Source organism: Malus sylvestris, chromosome 9 (genome assembly GCF_916048215.2).
Source record: "Malus sylvestris chromosome 9, drMalSylv7.2, whole genome shotgun sequence".
NCBI lineage: Eukaryota > Viridiplantae > Streptophyta > Magnoliopsida > Rosales > Rosaceae > Malus > Malus sylvestris.
In genome coordinates, this window is record NC_062268.1 from 27296431 (window position 1) to 27316814 (window position 20384).

The 20384-nt window shown below is 39.2% G+C and overlaps 2 protein-coding genes, 1 long non-coding RNA gene and 1 pseudogene across 7 annotated transcripts in view; 2 read left to right on the plus strand and 2 right to left on the minus strand.

The window, feature by feature from the left end:
• Positions 1 to 18352, minus strand: part of LOC126634144 (uncharacterized) — a 95785-nt gene extending 77433 nt beyond the window's left edge. Inside the window, exons 1-11 of one of the 5 annotated variants that reach the window (XM_050304637.1) lie at positions 18188 to 18352; positions 17435 to 17657; positions 17056 to 17213; positions 16823 to 16968; positions 16563 to 16625; positions 16367 to 16459; positions 16080 to 16241; positions 15457 to 15548; positions 15086 to 15210; positions 12093 to 12909; positions 11263 to 11525 (exon numbers count right to left, since the gene is read on the minus strand). In XM_050304637.1, the coding sequence (XP_050160594.1) occupies positions 11459 to 11525; positions 12093 to 12909; positions 15086 to 15210; positions 15457 to 15548; positions 16080 to 16241; positions 16367 to 16459; positions 16563 to 16625; positions 16823 to 16968; positions 17056 to 17213; positions 17435 to 17657; positions 18188 to 18278 (2037 nt within the window). In that variant the 5' untranslated portion in view covers positions 18279 to 18352 and the 3' untranslated portion in view covers positions 11263 to 11458. Of the gene's footprint in view, positions 1 to 11262; positions 11526 to 12092; positions 12910 to 15085; positions 15211 to 15456; positions 15549 to 16079; positions 16242 to 16366; positions 16460 to 16562; positions 16626 to 16822; positions 16969 to 17055; positions 17214 to 17434; positions 17658 to 18187 lie in introns of those variants that run through there. The other 4 variants (XM_050304638.1, XM_050304636.1, XM_050304635.1 and 1 more) reach the window with 4 other exon arrangements.
• LOC126634147 (4-coumarate:CoA ligase 1-like) overlaps positions 1 to 20384 on the plus strand; it is an 85422-nt pseudogene that overhangs the window by 5005 nt on the left and 60033 nt on the right.
• Positions 6572 to 8718, minus strand: LOC126634149 (uncharacterized). The gene is made up of 2 exons (XM_050304643.1): positions 6750 to 8718; positions 6572 to 6703 (listed from the first exon to the last, which is right to left on the minus strand). The coding sequence occupies exon 1, from the start codon at positions 8068 to 8070 to the stop codon at positions 7030 to 7032; it is 1041 nt and encodes a 346-aa protein (XP_050160600.1). The 5' UTR covers positions 8071 to 8718; the 3' UTR covers positions 6572 to 6703; positions 6750 to 7029.
• Positions 18621 to 19382, plus strand: LOC126634154 (uncharacterized). Its single transcript, XR_007627222.1, has 2 exons — positions 18621 to 19164; positions 19332 to 19382. It is a non-coding gene; the product is annotated as an uncharacterized LOC126634154 (long non-coding RNA).

Here is a 20384-nt window from a genome sequence, read left to right on the forward strand (position 1 = left end):
GGCGCAGGCAATCTATTAATTAAATAGGAAGCTGTTTGAACACTCTCACCCCAAAAACTCAATGGTAGGTTGGCTTGGAATCGTAGGGCTCGAGCCACATTCAAAAGGTGTCTATGCTTGTGTTCAACTACTCCATTTTGTTGGGGAGTCGAAGGACAAGAATGGTGGAACACAATGCCCTTCGAGTCAAGGAATGGACGCATGGATACAAACTCGGCCCCGTTCTCAGCCCTAAGCGTTTTAACAGTGCAATTAAATTGTGTATGAACCCATGAAATGAACAATTGCAATATCCCTTGGGTTTCTGATTTATATCTCATGAGGTGAATCCAAGTATATCGAGAAAAATCATCCACAATAGTTAGGAAATAACGAGCCCCTGAGTGGGAGTTTATTCGATGTGGTCCCCAAATATCACAGTGTATCAAATCAAAAGGTGTATTCGTTGAAATTGAACTGGATGGAAAAGACAAACGAATTTGTTTTGCTAAAGGTCAAATTTCACATATATGACTAGAATCAAAATAAATATCAGGGACTGTTTTATTCAAGGTTTGAAGCGGTTTGGTGGAGGGATGTCCGAGACGTTGGTGCCAAAGGTTGGAGTGTTTGCGGATGTTGTAGGCTAGATGTGGGTTTTGGTCTTGTGTCAAGTAGTAAAGGCCATCATGATGCTTCCCTGGGCCAATCATCTTCCTCGTAGCTGCGTCCTGCACAACACAGAATTCCAGAAAGAATATCACAATACAGTTTAATGCCCTTGTACATATCAAATTAACTCTAAATTTGGGAACTTTAAGTACTCCTTCAAGAGTGATTTGCGGACTGATTTTCAATGAACCAATGGCCTCTACCCGTGAGTGCCCACCATCAGGTAACTGGACTGTGGTAGAGTTTGATTAAGACTGTGTTTTCATCAAAGTGGATAAGGCCGTCACATGATCCATGGCCCCACTATCAATGATCCAATATAATTTCGAAGGATAATCAATTTGATCCATATTAGAGGATGGCGTGATAATACCTATCGCATTTGCAAAGTGTTGTTGATTACCATCATTGGTTTTTTGAAGGAGTGCCATCAATTGGTTATACTCCTCGGTAGTGAATCTTGGACCTTCTGAGGTGGACGGTTTGTGACTTGAATCAATGGCCTTGTTTGGTTCTTGTCCAGTCTTCACGTGGTTGGCATGAGATCGTCGTTGGTTGGGCGGTTTCACATTCTTCCCATGAAACTTGTGACTAGGTGGAAATCCATATCGGTAGAAACACCTTTCAACGACATGACCGCCTTGATCACAGTATGAACATTTCTTCTTCTGGACTTGGTTTGCTTGATTGCCTGTGTATGATGCATGGGTTGCTAGCATGGCATGGTGGTTCAAGTTTTCTCGATTAAGAGATACTTCAACTTGTTTTTCTTGTTGGAGGATGAGAGAATGAACGCGTCGCGTGTCAGGCAGTGGCTGCATAAACAAGATTTGTCCTCGAATTGCTGAGTAGCTGTCATTCAATCCCATAAGGAATTGCACGACCCTTTCTTTATCTTCCCTTTTGTTGAGGTGCTCTAATCCTCCTCAAGTGCATGTCGCTTCCTTGCTGTACGAGGAAAGCTCATCCCATAGGGCCTTCAATTTGGTGTAGTAATTAGAGATTGATTGTTGGCCTTGTCTATGCTCAATAATCTCTCTCTTAATCTGATAAATACGTGAATCGTTTCCTTGGGAGAAACGTTCTTTCAAATCATTCCATGCCTCTGCTACACTGGAGTTGTGCACGATGCTGCTTGCGATGTCAGAATGGACAGAATTTAAAATCCATGCCAAAACCATATCATTGCAGCGTTGCCACAATGGAAATTTTGCATATGTCGGAGATGGGGACTTGACGGTGCCTTCCACAAATCCGATCTTGTTTTTCGCGCTGAGACCGATGCGCATGGCACGACTCCACGTGCTGTAGTTGTCTCCTTCGACCAGCTTGGATACTAGGACAATATTTGGGTGATCGGAATGGTGTATGGAGTATAGGTCTGAGACATCCAAGAGGGTCTCGATAGATTTGGTTTCTGGTTTCCTGCTGGTGTCGTCTCCCATGGTGGCAGCGACTGTGAGTGTTGAATGCGGAAGTGTGTAGGGTTTCTAGGGTTTCTAGAGTCACCAAGATCGGTGCTCTGATGCCATCTTGAAACTATGTGATTTGAGAGAGATTTTCTCTATTGATAAGTTGATGATTAATTGTACATACGAAGACCTATATTTATACAATCTATAATTGGTCTATTCTAGGCAAAGTATATACAGATTGGCAATTACAATCAATCATAATAACTAATTGATACATTGCTATAATCAAGTGATCTTCCTTTCTTTCTGTTAATACCCTGCATCATCAAAGGCGCCAATGGAGACATCTACACGTACACTGATGTGGAACCCAAATCGCGCAGAGTTGCCTCGGGGCTCAACAAGCTCGGAATCCAACAGGTTGACGTCATTATGCTCTTCCTCCCCAACTTTCCGGAGTTCGTCTTCGCCTTTCTCGGAGCCTCCTTTTGCAGCGCCATGACAACTGCCGCGAACCCTTTTTTCACACACGCCGAGATCTTAAAACAGGCTAATGCCTCAAAAGCTAAACTCATCACCACCTTAACGTGTTACTACGACAAGGTCAAGGACTTATCGTCATCTAGTCATGACAGTCACGATGTTAGGCTCATGTGCGTTGACTCTCTGCCTGATACGAGCTGTTCGCATTTCTCCGAGCTTTTTCAAGCCGATGAAAGCGACATGCTGGAGGTTGACATTAGCCTAGACGACGTCATTGCCCTACCCTACTCGTCCGGGACAACAGGGTTGCCGAAGAGGGTGATGTTAGAGTATGAGTATGAGTTTGAACATGACATTAGAGCCAGTTATAGTGTCTGAATTTGATATGGAGAAGTCATGTTAATAAGCTTTAAGTAAACCTATTTCTTGTAGGATTACTATTTCTGAATGCAGTCCAGGTTTTAAGGACTAATGTGCGTATTAGGATTGTGTTTATACACATGTTTGATTCAAACTGTGATGTTTGTGTTCTATGCTGATTCTAATAGGAGATCAGTAAGGAGAAGGTTAATCACTGCTCTCGCAATACGATGCTCATTCTATGTCAAAGCCTTATTGTTTGAGAGCACTTGTGGTATTGCAAAGAGGAGAAGTTTAACTATTTTCATAGGCTATCATGGTATCATCATCATCATCTGGTGCTGCAGGTTTGTGTTTCATATTTATCTTTATGTTGGTAGTTGATGTTCTTGTGTTTGTGACTTGATAGCATGTCTGAGATCTTTGACTGTGGTGTATACGTAAGGAATGTATTCCTTACAGGTGATGCTAACGCACAAGGGACTTGTGACAAGCGTCGTTTTGTTCGTGCCGCCACTTTTTCATATTTATTCTTTGAACTCGGTGTTGCTTTGTGGGCTTAGAGCTAGGGCTGCCATTTTAATGATGAACAAGTTTGAGATTGTTTCTCAATTGGGGTTGATCGACAAGTAAAAAGTTAGTTTTGTGCTAATTATGCCTCTGATCGTGTTGACGATCGCCAAGTTTCTCGATGTAGATAAGTACGATTTGTTGTAGATTCGAGTTCTGAAGTGTGGATGAGCACCCTTTGGGGAGGAGTTTGAAGACACTAGTTTCCCAATGTCACACTTGGTCAGCTATGTACACAGTTGGTACATTCTTTTCTTTTTCGTTTTCAATATCATATTGTGTATACTTATGCTTCAAACGATAACATTTTATAATTCTAAACAAAAAAGCGTTTTTATAGTCTTTAGCATAAAAATGTTATAAAAAAATGATATAACGTGGTACACAAATGCATTCTTCTAGCATTTTTTATTTTATTTTATAATAAGAAAAAGTACTACTGCTCTCTCAAGAATGTAAGCACACTTGCCGAATCTTGTATCTTATTTACTTTATATTCCAATACACATAATTTTCAATTTCACAATAAATAGCAATGGTAGTTCGTTATGGATTTATCAAAAGTGGGTATCCATATTTTGTCGTTTACTGTAAGTAAAGGAAAAGTAGGGTGTTAGAGTGAAATTTCCTACAAGAAGAAATACCTCCACATATTTGTTGACCGCAATCCTCACGTTTGCCGAATCCTTCTTCGAGATGTCCCAAAATAATCTTCCTCCGCAGTTTGGCGAGCAGGTACCTGCAAAAGATACTCCGACGCTCAAGTCAGTCGATTGATTTCTACTCTTTGGATTTTCTCGGGTTCTCCTCTCTCCCCCTTTTGCTCTTTGGCTTCACTCCATCTTTATAGGATTGCATGCCTGGAGAGCAAGTACCACGATCTCTCTCTCCTTCCCACTTCCTGAGTGGTCCTCGTAGTATGACTGCATGCTTCGGGAACAAGCACCACGTCATACCTTCCTTTCCCACTTCCTCGGTGATCCTCCGTAATGGAGGCGGTTACCTGGACACGTGCACCTGCTTGTTCCTCGTGGGTTTTCCTTACGGTTTATCTTGCATAACACCATCCTTAGGTGACTTGGATTGGCCCATGAGTCGAAACCCGAATTTTATCCTCCCACAATGCCCCCTTTTTCCCTTTTTTACGTATGTAAAATAGGGGAAAACTAAGTTTTTCGATCACATGTGGCCTTGAAACTATGCTTTTTGAACCTAGCTAAACTTTTAGCATTTCTTACTAAGACCAACATTTGTGGGAGTTGTTTTTATACGAGTAAACTTACCTTCAGTGAGTTTACCAAAGTCATTGTTTCGTGTGCTTGACTCTGGAAAGCCAGACAGGCTGCTTTGCTTACTTTACGAAAGTCACCTCACACCTTCACATAAAATATGGGCTGACACCTTCCACGAAAGTAGACTAACATTTACAAACGAGGATTTACGAACAAAGATCTACGAACGAGGATTTACGAGGACATTACGAAGGTGGATTGAGGACTAACATTACGAAGGATTGACATTAGGAAAGTGGAATGACACAACGGAAGAGATTGACATTATGGACTGACATTACGAAAGAGGACTGACATTACGAAAGTGGACTGACGTTATGGAAGAGGACTGACATCACGAAAGTGGACTGACATGGCGAACGTGGACTAATATTACGGAAGAGGACTGACGTTACGAAAGTGGACTAACATGACGGAAGAGGACTGACGTAACGAAAGTGGATTGACATGGCGAAAGTGGATGATGACTAACATTACGAACGTGGACTAATATTACAGAAGAGGACTGACGTTACGAAAGTGGACTGACATGACGAAAGAGGACTGACGAAATTTAACTGTGCAGTCTGACATGTCACACTTATGCGTACTATCTATAACTCATTGTCCTGTCTCGTCTTACCTTTATACATATATACATATATATATATACATACTTTTGAGGACCTCACGTTCTTGACAGACTTTTGCACATTTCCCTATATTTACTTTTGTGGACATCCTGTCCCGGGCAAATTTTTGCATGCTTTTGCATGCCTTTCTATATATATATATATATATATATATATATATATATATATATATATATATATATATATATATGTATGTATGTGTATGCATATGTACTTTATGTGTGTATACATATATATGTTTGGATTCGTAGGCATATATAGGCAGACCTACGAGCAACTTATGTGCGCATATCTTTGCATACTGACACGCGGATCTCTGCACGTACTGTTTATATATTCGTGTATATCGTATGCACGCATGTATATATATATATATGTATGTATATATATGTATATGTGCGTGTGTGTGTCATTACCTTGTGTCTCCATCTTTGCTTGTCTTCACTTCTTCTGCTTAGTTTCTTCTCCAAACCTGTGATTTCTTGTTCCAGAAACCTCTTACTTTACAGGTAATTTTCATTTCAAACTCCTCTTGCGAGAATATTTCAAACATTACAAGCACAAATTCCCCTTCTGTCTTATCTAACCAAATTTTGGACGATAAGTCTCCCACCCGTTTATCATGTTGAGACGTACACCCTGGTCTAAATATGGTGGTACTCCACCACCCTTCGAAATTGTCAAGGCTCGTGACCTAGGTCATGTTCCAGATGATATACACCTTAGCCCACTTCCTGCCGGAGCTGACATGTATTCGGGCCTCGGTATACCAGCTGGGTCTACCGTTTTATCTCCGGACCATTTAGAGGTCATTAGTTTCCCGCTCCACCCTATGATTCATCTCATCTTATTCTTCACTAATACTCACCCTATGCAGCTGAACCCAAATTCTTACTTGATTATGTCGACCTTTCTGGCGTTGGGTTTGAAGCTAGGCGTATCCTTAGGTTTTAGGGATTTTCTCTATCTCTTTGACTTGACGGTTATTAAGGGTGAAACTAGCTTCTTTAATTTTAAACCTAGATATCGTAAGAAATTATTGTCATTGGGCCCTTCGAGAGCCAGAGATTGGAAGAACCGTCCTCTTCTGATTTCGGGGAACTGGAAGGCTGGCAACACGTAACGTTACGACCAATGCATCATTGTGAGGGAATTGAATTCCTTCGAGGTCTTTTTGGCTAAAGGAGATGACTCCGAAATTATCCAACGCTTTAGACGCTTCAGGGGCTGAAGTTACGTTGTGTACGCGTCTGGACTTCTCGGCCTCCCGTCTTTGTGACCGATAGCGCGCTTCATGTCCCTCAGGGGGTTGGGGCCCACCATGTATGACATTGATATCCAACAACCTCTCATCCGCTCCAATGTTTCCTGTTACTGCTTGAAGTCCTCCATCATTCTTGTGTTCGTCTCTCGATTCTATACGGTATTGTGACAACATCCCCTTCTTCAGCATAGCTTCCACTTGGTTCTTTAGGCTTCGACAATCATTAGTGGTATGACCAAAGTCGTTGTGATGAGCGCACATCTTGTTCCTGTCTCGCTTCTCTAGTGGCGTTCGAATTGGGGCCGGCGCACGAAAGATTCCTTTTCCCTTGTTCTCGTGAAAAATTTTGCCCAAGCTCACTGTCAGCTTAGTGTTGGGCGATCAAGTCTGGATCTTTCACTAAACCCATCATTCGGATCCCGTGAAAATCTTCTTTCTTGCCTCGGTTGAGCCGTGGGTTTCAAGGTAAGTGCGGTAGTGTCCGCTGGAGATGCAGCAATAGTCGCAGTGGCCCGCTTTGATTGGATAAGTTCTTCTTCCTCTAATCTGATGATTCCATCAGCTCGGGCCATCACCTCCCTCATGTCCAGTGGTGGTGTCTCGATTAACGACCTACGCATCTTCGTTCCAGGTAACACCCCTTCTCGGAATGCCAAAACGGCGGTGTGAGAGTCACACTCTTCTAGGGTAGACATCTCTTCCGTGAACCTAGTCATGTAGCTCTTGAGGCTCTCGCCAACATTTTGTTTGGTGCTGAACAAGATCGTAACATCTTTTCTTGGCCTCCGATTACAAACATATTGAGATATGAATGCTTCACAGAGATTTGTGAAACTTTCGATAGACCTCGATTTCAGTTGTCTGAACCATGTTAAAGATGATCCCGAAAGACTTGAGGGGAACAACTTGCACAGGAGGGCCTCATCGTCTCCTTCAAGTGCCATCTGCTGTTGAAAGTGGTAAATGTGTTCGACAGGATCAGTCGTGCCTTCAAATAACCTAAACTTTGGTTGGGTGAACTTGGCAGGTTTTTTAGCTTTCAGGATGTCCTCTGTGAACGGCGATTTGCGAATTCCTCTGGCCGCTTCTAAGGCAAGCTCCGTTGGGGTTTGTGGCTTGTATCCCTTCACAATCTTCTCAATTTGTTCTCGCAAATCAACATCTTTTACCTTTTTCGATCCTTTTCCGCTGTAGCCCCCTTCGCCCTGATTCTTTGTCACTTCAACACAGTTACTGGATGGCGCGCTACTAGAGCTACCTTCCTTATCCTCCTCTTCTGCACGTTGTCTCTTGGTGCCTGCTACATCTTCTACGACATTTCTCGCTTCAGCCTTCTTCAATGCCTCCTCTGCTGTCTTTTTTGTTTCACGCAATTCCCTCGTTAACCTTCTAAATTGTTCCATGGCAAGACTGGGTTCACTATTTTGTGATTGAGACCTAGCATGCACCGATCAAGTCCCTACGCCTTCAGAGGGATTCGGAACTTCTTGTGCGGATCCAGTCATGTTTGTAGTTTGATTTTGTGTTTCCCACAAACGGCGCCAACTGTTAGAGTGAAATTTCCTACAAGAAGAAATACCTCCATAGATTTGTTGACCGTAATCCTCACGTTTGCCGAATCCTTCTTCGAGATGTCCCAAAATAATCTTCCTCCGCAGTTTGGCGAGCGGGTACCTACAAAAGATACTCCGACGCTCAAGTCAGTCGATTGATTTCTACTCTTTGGATTTTCTCGGGTTCTCCTCTCTCCCCCCTTTGCTCTTTGGCTCCACTCCATCTTTATAGGATTGCATGCCTGGAGAGCAAGTACCACGATTTCTCTCTCCTTCCCACTTCCTTAGTGGTCCTCGTAGTATGACTGCATGCTTCGGGAACAAGCACCACGTCATACCTTCCTTTCCCACTTCCTCGGTGATCCTCCGTAATGGAGGCGGTTACCTGGACACGTGCACCTGCTTGTTCCTCGTGGGCTTTCCTTACTGTTTATCTTGCATAACACCATCCTTAGGTGACTTGGATTGGCCCATGAGTCGAAACCCGGATTTTATCCTCCCACATAGGGACGTGATGATTTTTATTTTTTTCAAAAGAGATTGACAAGGCTAGTAAACTTTATGAGCATTTTAAGAAAATGGGTAAAAATAGTAAAAACTCTATTTTATTTAAATATTACCTCAGTCTGTCAAACTTACTTCACTGCTTGTGGAGTGGGACGAGACTCAACACTATACTGATTGTGATTGCCATACCAATAATATATCAGTAATTATATTAACAACATATATAATGTTGATGTCTGGATCGCAGTCCATATTAACACGCCAACACGATATCAATAATTGTAGATGAATATTTTAATATTTAGTAGTTGAAATTTAAAGATTTAATAGACGGAAGTGAGGAATATAAATAATGTAACAAAGTAAAAAGGAAAAGATGAAAATGAAATATAGCTTCATATGTTTTTTCCTCCTTAATAAATGGCAATTTGATCAATATAGCTTCAAGTGGAGATGTAGCAAAGTAAAAAGGAATAGATGAAAATGAGATGTTGATCTGAAAAAGAAAATACCTCATTTGGGAAATTGCTTTGTTGTTTTCTTTTAGAAATTGTAGCTGGAAGAAAGCGTGTGGATTCATCAAAGCAAACCCTTCTCCCGCAGGTCACCAATAACCTATACAGATGCACGCTTTTAAAAGACGCTAGCCGCTAATCAGGTGTCGGGTTGGGGCCTAGCATCTAGTCAGCTAGGCAGGGTCTAGGTGGGTAGCAAAGCAGGTCTAGATGCACTTTCTTAATTTTCAACGCCTAAGAAGTAATCGGGTTGTTGATCAGCCACCTAACACCTAGGCTGGGCTTAGGCGGCGTTAGATGGGAATTTGTAGAACAGTGTACATAAGGCATCCAGTGTGGCAATCACATACTTAAAAAATAGACTCGTACATATCAGTAAATTTTTCTTCTTCTTCCTCCATCTGATCATAGTTGGAAAGGAAAAGAATGCAGAACAACTGCATATACTGGTAGTGATTACAGCTTCCCATTGTGCGAGACAATCCTCGAGTGTGTCGTCCGCCGATGAGCGAGGCGCATCACTGATTCACTATGCATATTCTTGATACAGTATATTCATCTCATGCACGCATTGAGACTGTAGGTTTGATTTGGAGGACTTAAGAGTATTACACCCTTGTTTTTATTTATTTAGTTTCTGCATCAAGATTTTAGGTTCAATTACTTGGGACAAAAGTAATACAGTTGATTCATCAAGAGATAAAAAGTTGTAGCTACTCAAATATTATAGAGAATCTAATGAAATTAATTGCGTGTATATCACTCTATTAGCGTGTCTCTTATTACATGTCACATGACTTTTTTTCTTTTTGAGGACATCGATAGTTTTTACAATAAGGAGAGGGGAGTTCGGCTAAGTCATACAATGGGCAGCCTAATTTGGTATCGAATTCGTCATCCATGAGATTTGAACCAAAGACCTCTCACTTCTAAATGAAAAAGAATATCATCAAACCGTAGTACTGAATGGCACATGTCACTTGACTTGAATAAGAAGATATGACCCGATTGTACCCAAGAATCCCTTCGAAGTACCCCAATTCTGTTAAATTCTTGATGCAGACCAAATCCATAATCTTAGGGCTAGTTTGGTATTGTTATGCTTTAAAAAAAAATTACTTCTACTGTGCTATAAAAATAAACAACTATAAAATAAAGTTGTTGAGTGTTTGGTATTTTTTTTTTTGTAAAAGTACTTTTAATAAAATAAATAAATAAAAAGGTGTCCGAGTGATTGATAAACTTTTATATAAATTGCTTTGAATATGTTAAATGACTAAAAAGTATATGATATTTAATGTGCTATAATAATTGTCAAAGATAATAATGTAGGGGCAAATATTGTAATTTTGTAAAACATGTGGGGTATACTTGCCATTTGAAAATGTCATTAAATGAATATTGAATACTAGGCTTTGTAAAAAAAATTAATTTTTTTTTAAAAGCATGGTAGACCCTGCTTTTGCATCTATGTTTTTCTACTTTCATTTATAACATTTTTTTAATCAAACACATTTAATGTTCCAAATCTTTTAATAAGCTTTTTTTTTTTTTTTTAAGCATCACAATCTCAAACCAAACCCTTAAGGTTCTTTTTGTAATCATACTTCTAATCTTCCCTTGATAAGCTCAATTAAACTTTGATTTGAGAGGAAAAAGGATCCAAAAACCAAAGAAAAACAGAGGATTGAAAACATCATACGAATCAAAAGGACCCACAATAACGCAAATCAAATTCTAGTTAAATACAACCAATAGACCATGAAGAGGCTGCGACCGGGATTTCGAAATACACATTTCCGATCTTCAACCACTGTTTCCCGATCATTAGCAGAGACTCTTCTTATTCTTCAGATGACATCAAAGGGTAGTCTTTTTTCTTTCAGCTACTCCTTCCGGGAAATTTTTTTCAGATTTCATTTTATTTGGCCCTCCTCTTTCCGATAAAATTTTCGAGATGGGATTTTGTGAAACTTGATCAAAGATGTCACCCAATTTCGAAAGAAGAAAACAAAAGAAAAGAGAAAACTCAATAACATTAATAAGGGAATTCAAAGCAATGTTACACATCACACAACCTCAAATATCTAGGAAGCAAATTTACAAGCAAAAGTCCCATATTGATGGACTTTTGACGATTCTGTACATAAATAAAAGTTCTAGCGTCATAAAACAAGTAACACGCCTTCAAGCCGAGTGCCTTCCGCGACTTAATCTCACTGGCAACCACCATGAGTACTTGTCCATTCTGCTCCACATCCATAGCAGAACTGGTATTGGCACCTGCAAATACAATATACAGTAAACACAACTCCAACCAAGTAATCTATCTAAAATCATTAAACCTTATATTAACCACAATTAAATAAAGTATTTCAACATCATCAGTCAAAACTAATTAGCTGTTTACCCCATTAAACTTATTCCATCACTAAACGCATTCATCATCTAAATCCTCTTAAGGATAAAAGTACTAGTGTGTTAGAATGTGCATCCAACCGACAACTAATTGGCAATTTGTGGAGACGACTAAGATTTTAGAACTACTAATGCAAGGCTTCCATTTCCGATGTAGAGTACTACCCTATCGACATGCCTCGTCGTATGTGGAGTCACTCAAACCAAACATAAGAAAACGTGTTGCCACCAAGTTTAACTCGGGGCTAATCTGCTCTGATACTATTATATCGTGTTAGATAATACTCTCAACAAGATAAACCATAATTGTGATGATAAACAGAATTATTGATGAAATTTTTATGTCAATTAGAGATAAAATGCCCTAAATAAGCAACAACTGCCTATGCCTAAAATACTTTGTGCAGATAATACCAAATTAAGCAAACTGACCTGCAAGTAATATGCAAACAACCTTGAGTCTTCTCCACATAATATTTGCACCTAGGGCACCGCTTCCACTTCTTTTGCTTTGCAAGTTCCTTAACCATAAGATCCGCCCTCCCTCGTTCGTCCTCGTTAAGCCTCCGATACTCCTCACAATCAACTCCTGGATGCCAAGGGACTTGACATCGTGCACAGAACAGTCTATGGCAAATGGGACACTCGGACACTCTTACAGCTTCCTCACCTTCGTTGTCAATCATCAAAACCGTTGAGCAGTCGCTGAAAGGACAGTAGAGTCTTTGTGCCCCTAAAACCATTGCTTCACAAAGGGCATCATTCCACCTTTCTATGACTTCTTTGGGAAGTATTGGCATACAAGCATCAAGTTCCAGCACAGCCCTGCAGTCCAAGCCAGGGCACGAAACTATGTGAATGTTTGCTTGGATTTTGGATGCCACATGCTTGGTTATGCAGTCAGAGCAGAAGGAGTGAACGCAGCCCTCATTTTGAAACATCTCGTCAACCTCTATCATTTCAACACAAATCTCACAAAGGATTTGTGTTGATGGTTGTGGTGGGTTGGATTGGATTGCTTGGGTTGCTTGGATTGTTGCCGATGATGAAGAGGAAGAGGAACCGCCATTGTGTGTCGATTGGGAGGTGATTGCAGAAGAGGACATTAGAGCCTCTTGGAACTGCAACTCTTGTGTGTACTTGGAATCTGAAACCGGCTCAGACTCGTCATAAGTTTCGTCATCAAAGAGTGCGGAAAAGTAGAAATCGTCTACATTCAGATGAAGATCACCAGACGAGGATGCGTTCACTGTGCCATATGATACGCTACAAGTTTACTCTTCATCTCCACTACTATATATATTATATAAAATAAATGCCACTTTTGTTTTTAGGTTACTTTATTAATGGTAACAAAATATCGGGGAAGTTTAGGATGACTTTCTAGGAAGTGGGATTACTTTTACAACGAACTTGGCTAAGAAGGTCATCTGATGCAGGGGTTTTTATCTTTCCGGAAGTTTGGTCTTTAGTAGTACTGATCCTTCCTTCCTTGAGAGGATTCTATCTTTTGGGGCATTGATTTGCTTTGGTAGGAATATCTCTCTAGTATGTATGTGTGTGTGTGTGTGTATTATATAATTATCCAGTTGTCTTAGAATAACAAAACCTAATTTTGTTATCTTTTAACTCAAATAATTTCACCATTTTTTTGCCTTAGAATAACAAAACCTAATTTTGTTATCCTTTAACTCAAATAATTTCACCATTTTTTTGCCCTGCAACGACTAATAAAACTTTTTTTACTAATAAAAATAACAAAACTGTTGCAGTCCTATTAGATTAGGAATGTGATTGTGTAAATCCTAACATATCTAGGATATCCTTATGGGATTGTACCGCATCTCTTAGACTAGATATTATCCTATTAGAGTTATAATACACCCATGAAAACCTGAATTTTTCATGTATATCATGTCTTAGAACCCGAATGTTCTAACTTTGATGCTTATGGATATTTTATTTCCTATAGCATTATTCACAATTTTGTTCCCTCCATTCAATGGATTGTCGAACCGTCACAAGTTCGATCTCACTAATTTGGATATTTCTAACAGAAACCACTTTATGTGGGTACAAGACGTGAATCTCCACTTAACTATCTAGAAGCTGAGAAACTATTGTAACCAACAATGGCATGGAAGAGCTAAATAAGCCTCCACCATGATCTTCATTCCAAGACTTATACCTGAAGCATTACAAACAGAATTATCTCCCGAACGAGGATTCCATGAATGAGTATGATTCTAAAGTTTATAAATCCGATCAAATTTGACTGGAGAATATTTTTCTCATCCTTCCATGTTTCTAACTCGTTCCTAAAGCAACAGTGTAGAAAGCGGAAGTTTACCAAATTCTTGGATCTAATTACTACCATAAATGTGAGAAAACGGTATAGACTCAGCTTCGACTAGAGTCTACCGAATGGTTATGCCCTACTTTGGCAGGGATGCACCGAAGGGCATGCTCTGCTTCGGCAAAGATGCACCAAACGGTATTGCTCTGCTTCGGCAAAGGCCTACCGAACAGACCCCTCCAACTGGAGCCTACCAAACCCAAGTCTGGGTTATCTCTCTCACATTCGAGTTTGTTTTTACAACATATGGTAAAATCAGGGCTTGCCAAGGTGTGACATCATGCCCGAAGCGTGATCCTAGGCACCTAAGACCTAAAACTTCAAGAATAAACGATAATATTCCCGAACCTCAACCCTGCAAAATCTACTTCCGTCTCAATGGAATAGATCATTGGTTATGCACCTGTTCGTGCCTCTCTCCCAATGTCGTTGAGGAGTACCATTCTCGTAGTCAATATGTGAAACTAATTTTGCTCCACCGAACACCGTTGGAAGAGTAGAATTTTGACATGAATGGCCTTGTTGGCCGAATCCCCTCAATAATTTTGATTTACTTTGTGAACATTTTTCTATGTTCTTGGATTCCAGTTTGGTGTTTGTTTTAGTTATGGATCATCTTATCAATATTGTCCTTGAATATGAGTTAATTGAATCATGTTTCTTGTATACATGTGACCAAATTCAATTAAACACGGTACTACGCACACTAACTTTATACCTAAATGACATCTCTAGCAACGACTTCAGGTCTATCCAACCTGATTAAGAGCATTTGCGCGCTCCTCGTATGAATGTCATGACACGTGCAACAAACAGAAACAAATAGCATAATTTAAAGTGTACAATGGTACGCTGACCATACACTCCTACACTCTTGCATGATACGTAAAGCTGAAAAGGGTATGGATATTCTGCATTTTGCATGTCAACTCAGTTTTTTCTAAATAGGCAGAACAAATAACCAACACAAACTCTTCATTAAAGTACATAATAAAACAACTACTGAGTAGCTGCAACGGCAAATCAGTCAAAATATGCATAAACGTAACAGCACATAAAATAAAAATACCTTTAACAGGAGAGTCAGACCAAGCAGATAGACTCCTGCTAAGAAATCCTGGACGACTTTGTCTACCCTTGACCTGTTTTCCCTTCTGCAGCCAAGGACTCCCACTCCAAGCATCCGACTGATGACTGCACGAAATGATGGTAAAATGTTTTAATGTGACAAAACCCTTTATCAATGATCAGGGGACACAGCCATTCATCTAACTGAGCTTTCTTGGACTGCTAATGTTACCTTCCAAATACAAAACCTAGCCAGAAATCTAAACTTCAAGAAAAATATAGCTCCACACAAAAAGTTAAAAATTATTTTGGCTAAAACGCATTCACTTCTGTAATAACAAGAAGTACACGGGTAAAGAATGTATGACTTACGATTTGAGATGCCATTTCAAAGAAGTAATCAACTTGATGATAATCCAGTAAGAAACCAAAGAGCCCATTGCTAAAGGAGTATCAAGAGTGCTCTGAAAAAATGAAAAGAATCAATAACCAAATATTTTGGCAATTACATCAAATTATAAAACTTACATTAACATAAGATTACTGAATAACCAATTCAGTCGTAAGTGCCTGTGGGTCCATAAGACAAATTTAAATAAAAACAAGGTTTGAAGTAACATTGTCCTAATGGTGCCAGGCAATAAATGGTGTTTCTATGATCTAAAAATTGATCCTCAAAGGGAAAAGTAATAGACAAGAAACACAATCTAGGTGTATTGCACTTGGCTATGGAAAGTGACATGCTGTACATGTCTACTGAGTATTGAGTGTCCAATAATCTACTAGCTAAATCTTAGTACACAAAGACATGGCCCTATTATCCAAAAATTCCAATGATTCTCCTTGGACATATCAGCTATAAAAAGTCCCCCAAATAATTTTAGCAAGGTACATCAAGTACCGTTACAAATTTCTACCCCACATAGTTTAATTAAGCAGGCAAACATTTGTACTCGAATATCAAGAATACAGCCAAACGGAATGCGAGAGAACACCTGAAAGATGGAGGTTGTTCCAATGATACGCATAGCCCACTTGACAAATTGTGCTATACCAACATCTACTGTCCCATCTTTTGAGACAACAAACTCCCTCACAATCCAGTACCCTAATGCAGCTCCCGCAGGGATAATTCCCACTAGTAAAAATATAGAGACCTGGGAGAAAAACACGAGAAGCCAAGACAATAAAGTGATCCAAAGAGAAAGTTTCAGAAGCAGACAATTTGTCTAGATATTTATGAGAATTTTGCGAATATAAGATTTAGGGAACCAATTCTTACCGGGTTATGCATCTCTTCACTTAGCCCAAAACTCAAACGAATAGAATTTACCATCAGTGAAAACTGAGGAACAAGGAAAGATCCTGCTCCAAGCTGTCAAAGGCATATAAATTGTAAGAATTACTTGTACTGTCAATTACATGAGGTTAATAAGTTACCATGAAGCAACAGTAAACTTCATGACACCAATTGTTACCACTGATCCATATATGGTAAGATAGAGGACATTTTTCCTTCCAGTTGGCAACAGCTTCATTCCCTGAAAGATTAAAAACAAACAATGATGCAAAACATTACCTACAAATTTGCAAGCTAAAACTGCAGGTGAAAGATAATGATCACAAAATCCTGTAATTACAATTCGTTTTATAGGAGATCTGAAATTCAAACTACCCAATGAAAAACTAAGAGCATGCAAGTCAAACAAAAATACATCGGAATCACACAAAAAATTACCTGGAAGAGAATGATTATCATGACCAGAAAAACTCCTATAACCATTGAAGTGCTATAATAAAAAGGTACCCAATTGCTGACAATTGGTGCCAACAATAGTAAAGTAAATCCCAGTGCAAGACACACAAGGCGCCATCTCTGAAAATCTGTACAGACAAAAACAGATAACTATCAGAGCCTGCAAATTGTAGCATAAGCAATTATAGTCAGCCACACTTCTATTTTTATCAGACCTTCTTCAACAATTATGGTGACAGAGTCAGGTATTTTGCCAATGAACTTGACATCGACATATCTTTCATCATAAGGCGACATGACAGAGCTCCATAACCCTTTCTGAAGATTTTTCCAATCATCCTCTACACACTGACATAATCCAAGCGTATTATTCCTGTAAAAAAAATTCATGAGTGAGACAAAACAATCCACACAAAAAAGGTGTGCGTGTGTGTGAGAGTGCGACTAGAGAAAATGAGTAAGGGAAAGAGAAACCGAGAGAGGGAGGGAGGAGTAGCATATGGTGCAGTCATAACTCAACCAATAAAACACAATTATCCTAAAAAAAACAAAAATGATTGTCATAGTAGAGTAAAGATGAGACATTTCACTCACCTATGAAAACAGACTTGAATTTTGCTATGCAACCTCTCCGGGATTACAAGAGATGTAGACAAGGTGATCTTAAGTGAACTTGCATAACTCCCAAGTTTTAACCTGGATATACCAAAAACTCGTGCCCGTTCACAAAATAAAACATCTTTAGAACCAGGCACAGCTGAGTGCTCAGAAAGAGGTGCTGGGATGACTTCTAGTACTGGGTTTTCAATATCAACACCTGTGATTTCAATATTGGTAAAGGTTAGTTTCAAATATGCAAACAAAATATCAAAGTACACGAGATATTCGAAATCTTCAAAGTTCAAATCCCTAAAATTATAATGGACATACTGTTTAGCTATAGCAGATTAAAAACTCAAAATCAACGCTACAATATTGAAACTAACATTCCACTTTAAAGGCCAAAAAGTCGACATTTTTTAAACCCTAACCGGCTAACAACTTGACATTTCCCTCAAGCAATACAGCAACCGAAATAAACCCTAAAGAGGCATAACGAAACCCTAACCCTCTATCTGCCTTACACGTAAAGAAACAACAAAAGTGAGACTAAAACGTAATAATTTTCACAGGAAATAAATGCAGAGCAAGTCAAAGTGCAAGTTTTTCTCTCTTAAAATGGAAATAAGTAAACAACCCACATACTCAAACATCAAAATTTCACTGATTTTCCTAAAATTTTCTCGGGAAACAAACAGGCGGCGACGAGCAATACTGAACAAAAATTCACAATATAGAGATAGATACCCTTGAGCTCGGTGGCAAGTGAGAGGGTCGGAACAGAGAGACAGAAAGCAAAGAGAAGAATGAGAATGGCGGAGGAGAGAGAAGAGCCCATTGCATCGCACACTCGCTACTCTCTCTGCGTTCCGAGAAAGCTTTGATCTAAAAAGTGTCCATCAACAAATATTCGGTACGGAAAATAATATTTTTACTCTAAAAAATTATTTTTAATACTAATTATTTACAATATTTTTTTATCTTTTTAATTAAAACTCAAAATTTTCAAATTTTTTTCATTAATTTTTTTTTATTTTTTCTGTTTCTAATTCCAAATTTTGAAGAAAGATTTCTTATTGAGGAAGGAAAAGCTTCATGTTTTGGGCCTTGAAGAAAAGAGCTTGGATTTTGGCTGCCCAAAGGCACGTTGATCATTGGGATTTTCTTATACTAGGGCCTCGTTTGGTACACCCTATTAGACTCCGGATAGGATTAATAGTGCGAGACAGATGTTTGGTGCAGTTTTGAATTAATTAGCCTGCCGATTATATATCCCGGTCCCACTTTTTAGTCCGACTCACACCTGCTAAATAATACACTCCAAAAGCTAAGGATAATTTAGCAGGTTCAAAACTCAAAAGCCCAGGAAAATTTAATCGCGTTGTCTCTTCATTCTCAAATAAATTTGTGCCTTCTCCGTTCTCTCCTCTATCCAGAACGAACTCCATATGTTGTTCTTTGTTCTTCTTCCTCCTCTCGAATTCATCTGCTATCCTTCATTCTTCTTCGTCCTTTTTTCCGCTCCCTTTCTCTGTTTGCTCTCTATTCCATCTCTTATGAAATTGGTTGATTTGTCTATTTCTTACAAATTGATTTTGGTGCGGAGAATCCATATGGGTTTTGGGAGATTAAGAAATAAGGAAATGGGTTCGGCAAAGAGAGTGAGATTTGATGCGCGGGGATGATGATGAAGAAAGGATAACACAACTGTGAGAGAAACCTGGGTTTCTTTCCTTCCTTTTTTATGTTTTTTTTTTTAATTTTGTCGGTGCAATGAGGATTAATTCTTTTTTTTCTTTGGTTTTCTTCCTTTTTTCCATTTTAACATCAGTTATTCGGTGAATTTTTTTTTAGAAATTTATTGTAATCCGATATATTATCCGATGTACAGATTTATCCGGGAAAGCACCAAATGCCCGACTAATTAGTCAGTACTATCCGATGACTATTTATCCTATCCGACTGAAATAGTCAGTACAGTCCGAGCTGCCAAACGAGGTCACTTAAGAAATTGCATAGAGGAGTAAACTTCACAAAATTGAAACTCAATATGGAACAAGACTCATATTCTAAGGAAAAATGTGAGTAAATGTAATAAGTCAAAACTTAACATCTTTAGGACGGAAGTAGGATGCACACAAAGGTATGGCCAAATGGATGCCTCATCAAAATCTCGTCAGGCAAAAAAACCCAGTTGGACAAATGATCTTGATCGTATGAAAAAGTGTACATTAATATCAAATGAGTATACTTCAGGATACTTTTCCTGTTTGACAAAATGGTAAAATATTGTCAGGGTTCAAACTTCAGGCGACTCAGCTGACGACCCAAGTATGGAGGACAGAGACGACGCAAAAACAGCGTTTTTTTGGTCCTAGGGTTTTGGAACAGGAATGGCTCAACTTTAACGGCTTGCAACCATGGCTCGACAACGCAGCTTAAACTGCTTCAAGTTGTGGCTTCGTGCAGGTCAAGGTGCAGAAACTATAATTCTGTTTTTTTTTTTCTTGCACAATTATCACTTTACCACAATATATAAGAATTGAGAACATAATTTAAGAAGAATAGTATAATTCAAAACGTGTAAAGTTGGGTTTATGCATCATTGTGAAGATTGTATGCAATCAAAACCGAAAAAAATAAAAAATTGAAATCATTGGGTTTTTATTTTTTTTCTTATTATTCCTTTTAACTAGGGGTGCAACTTGGGTTGGGCTAACCCGAACCCGCTCATGTTCAACCCGACTTTAAATCCAAACAAGCTGGTATTTTTTTAGTTATAACCCGTCCGAACCCAACCCGATTTCAAACCCGTTCATTGATTGGGTTGTGTTGGGTTGATCATTTGCCCGTCCATCCCCAACCCAACCACATATCAATTAATACACCCAAATGGACGTCCAAAAACCCATATCCTTTCATTAAGGGTGTAACTAATATTGTT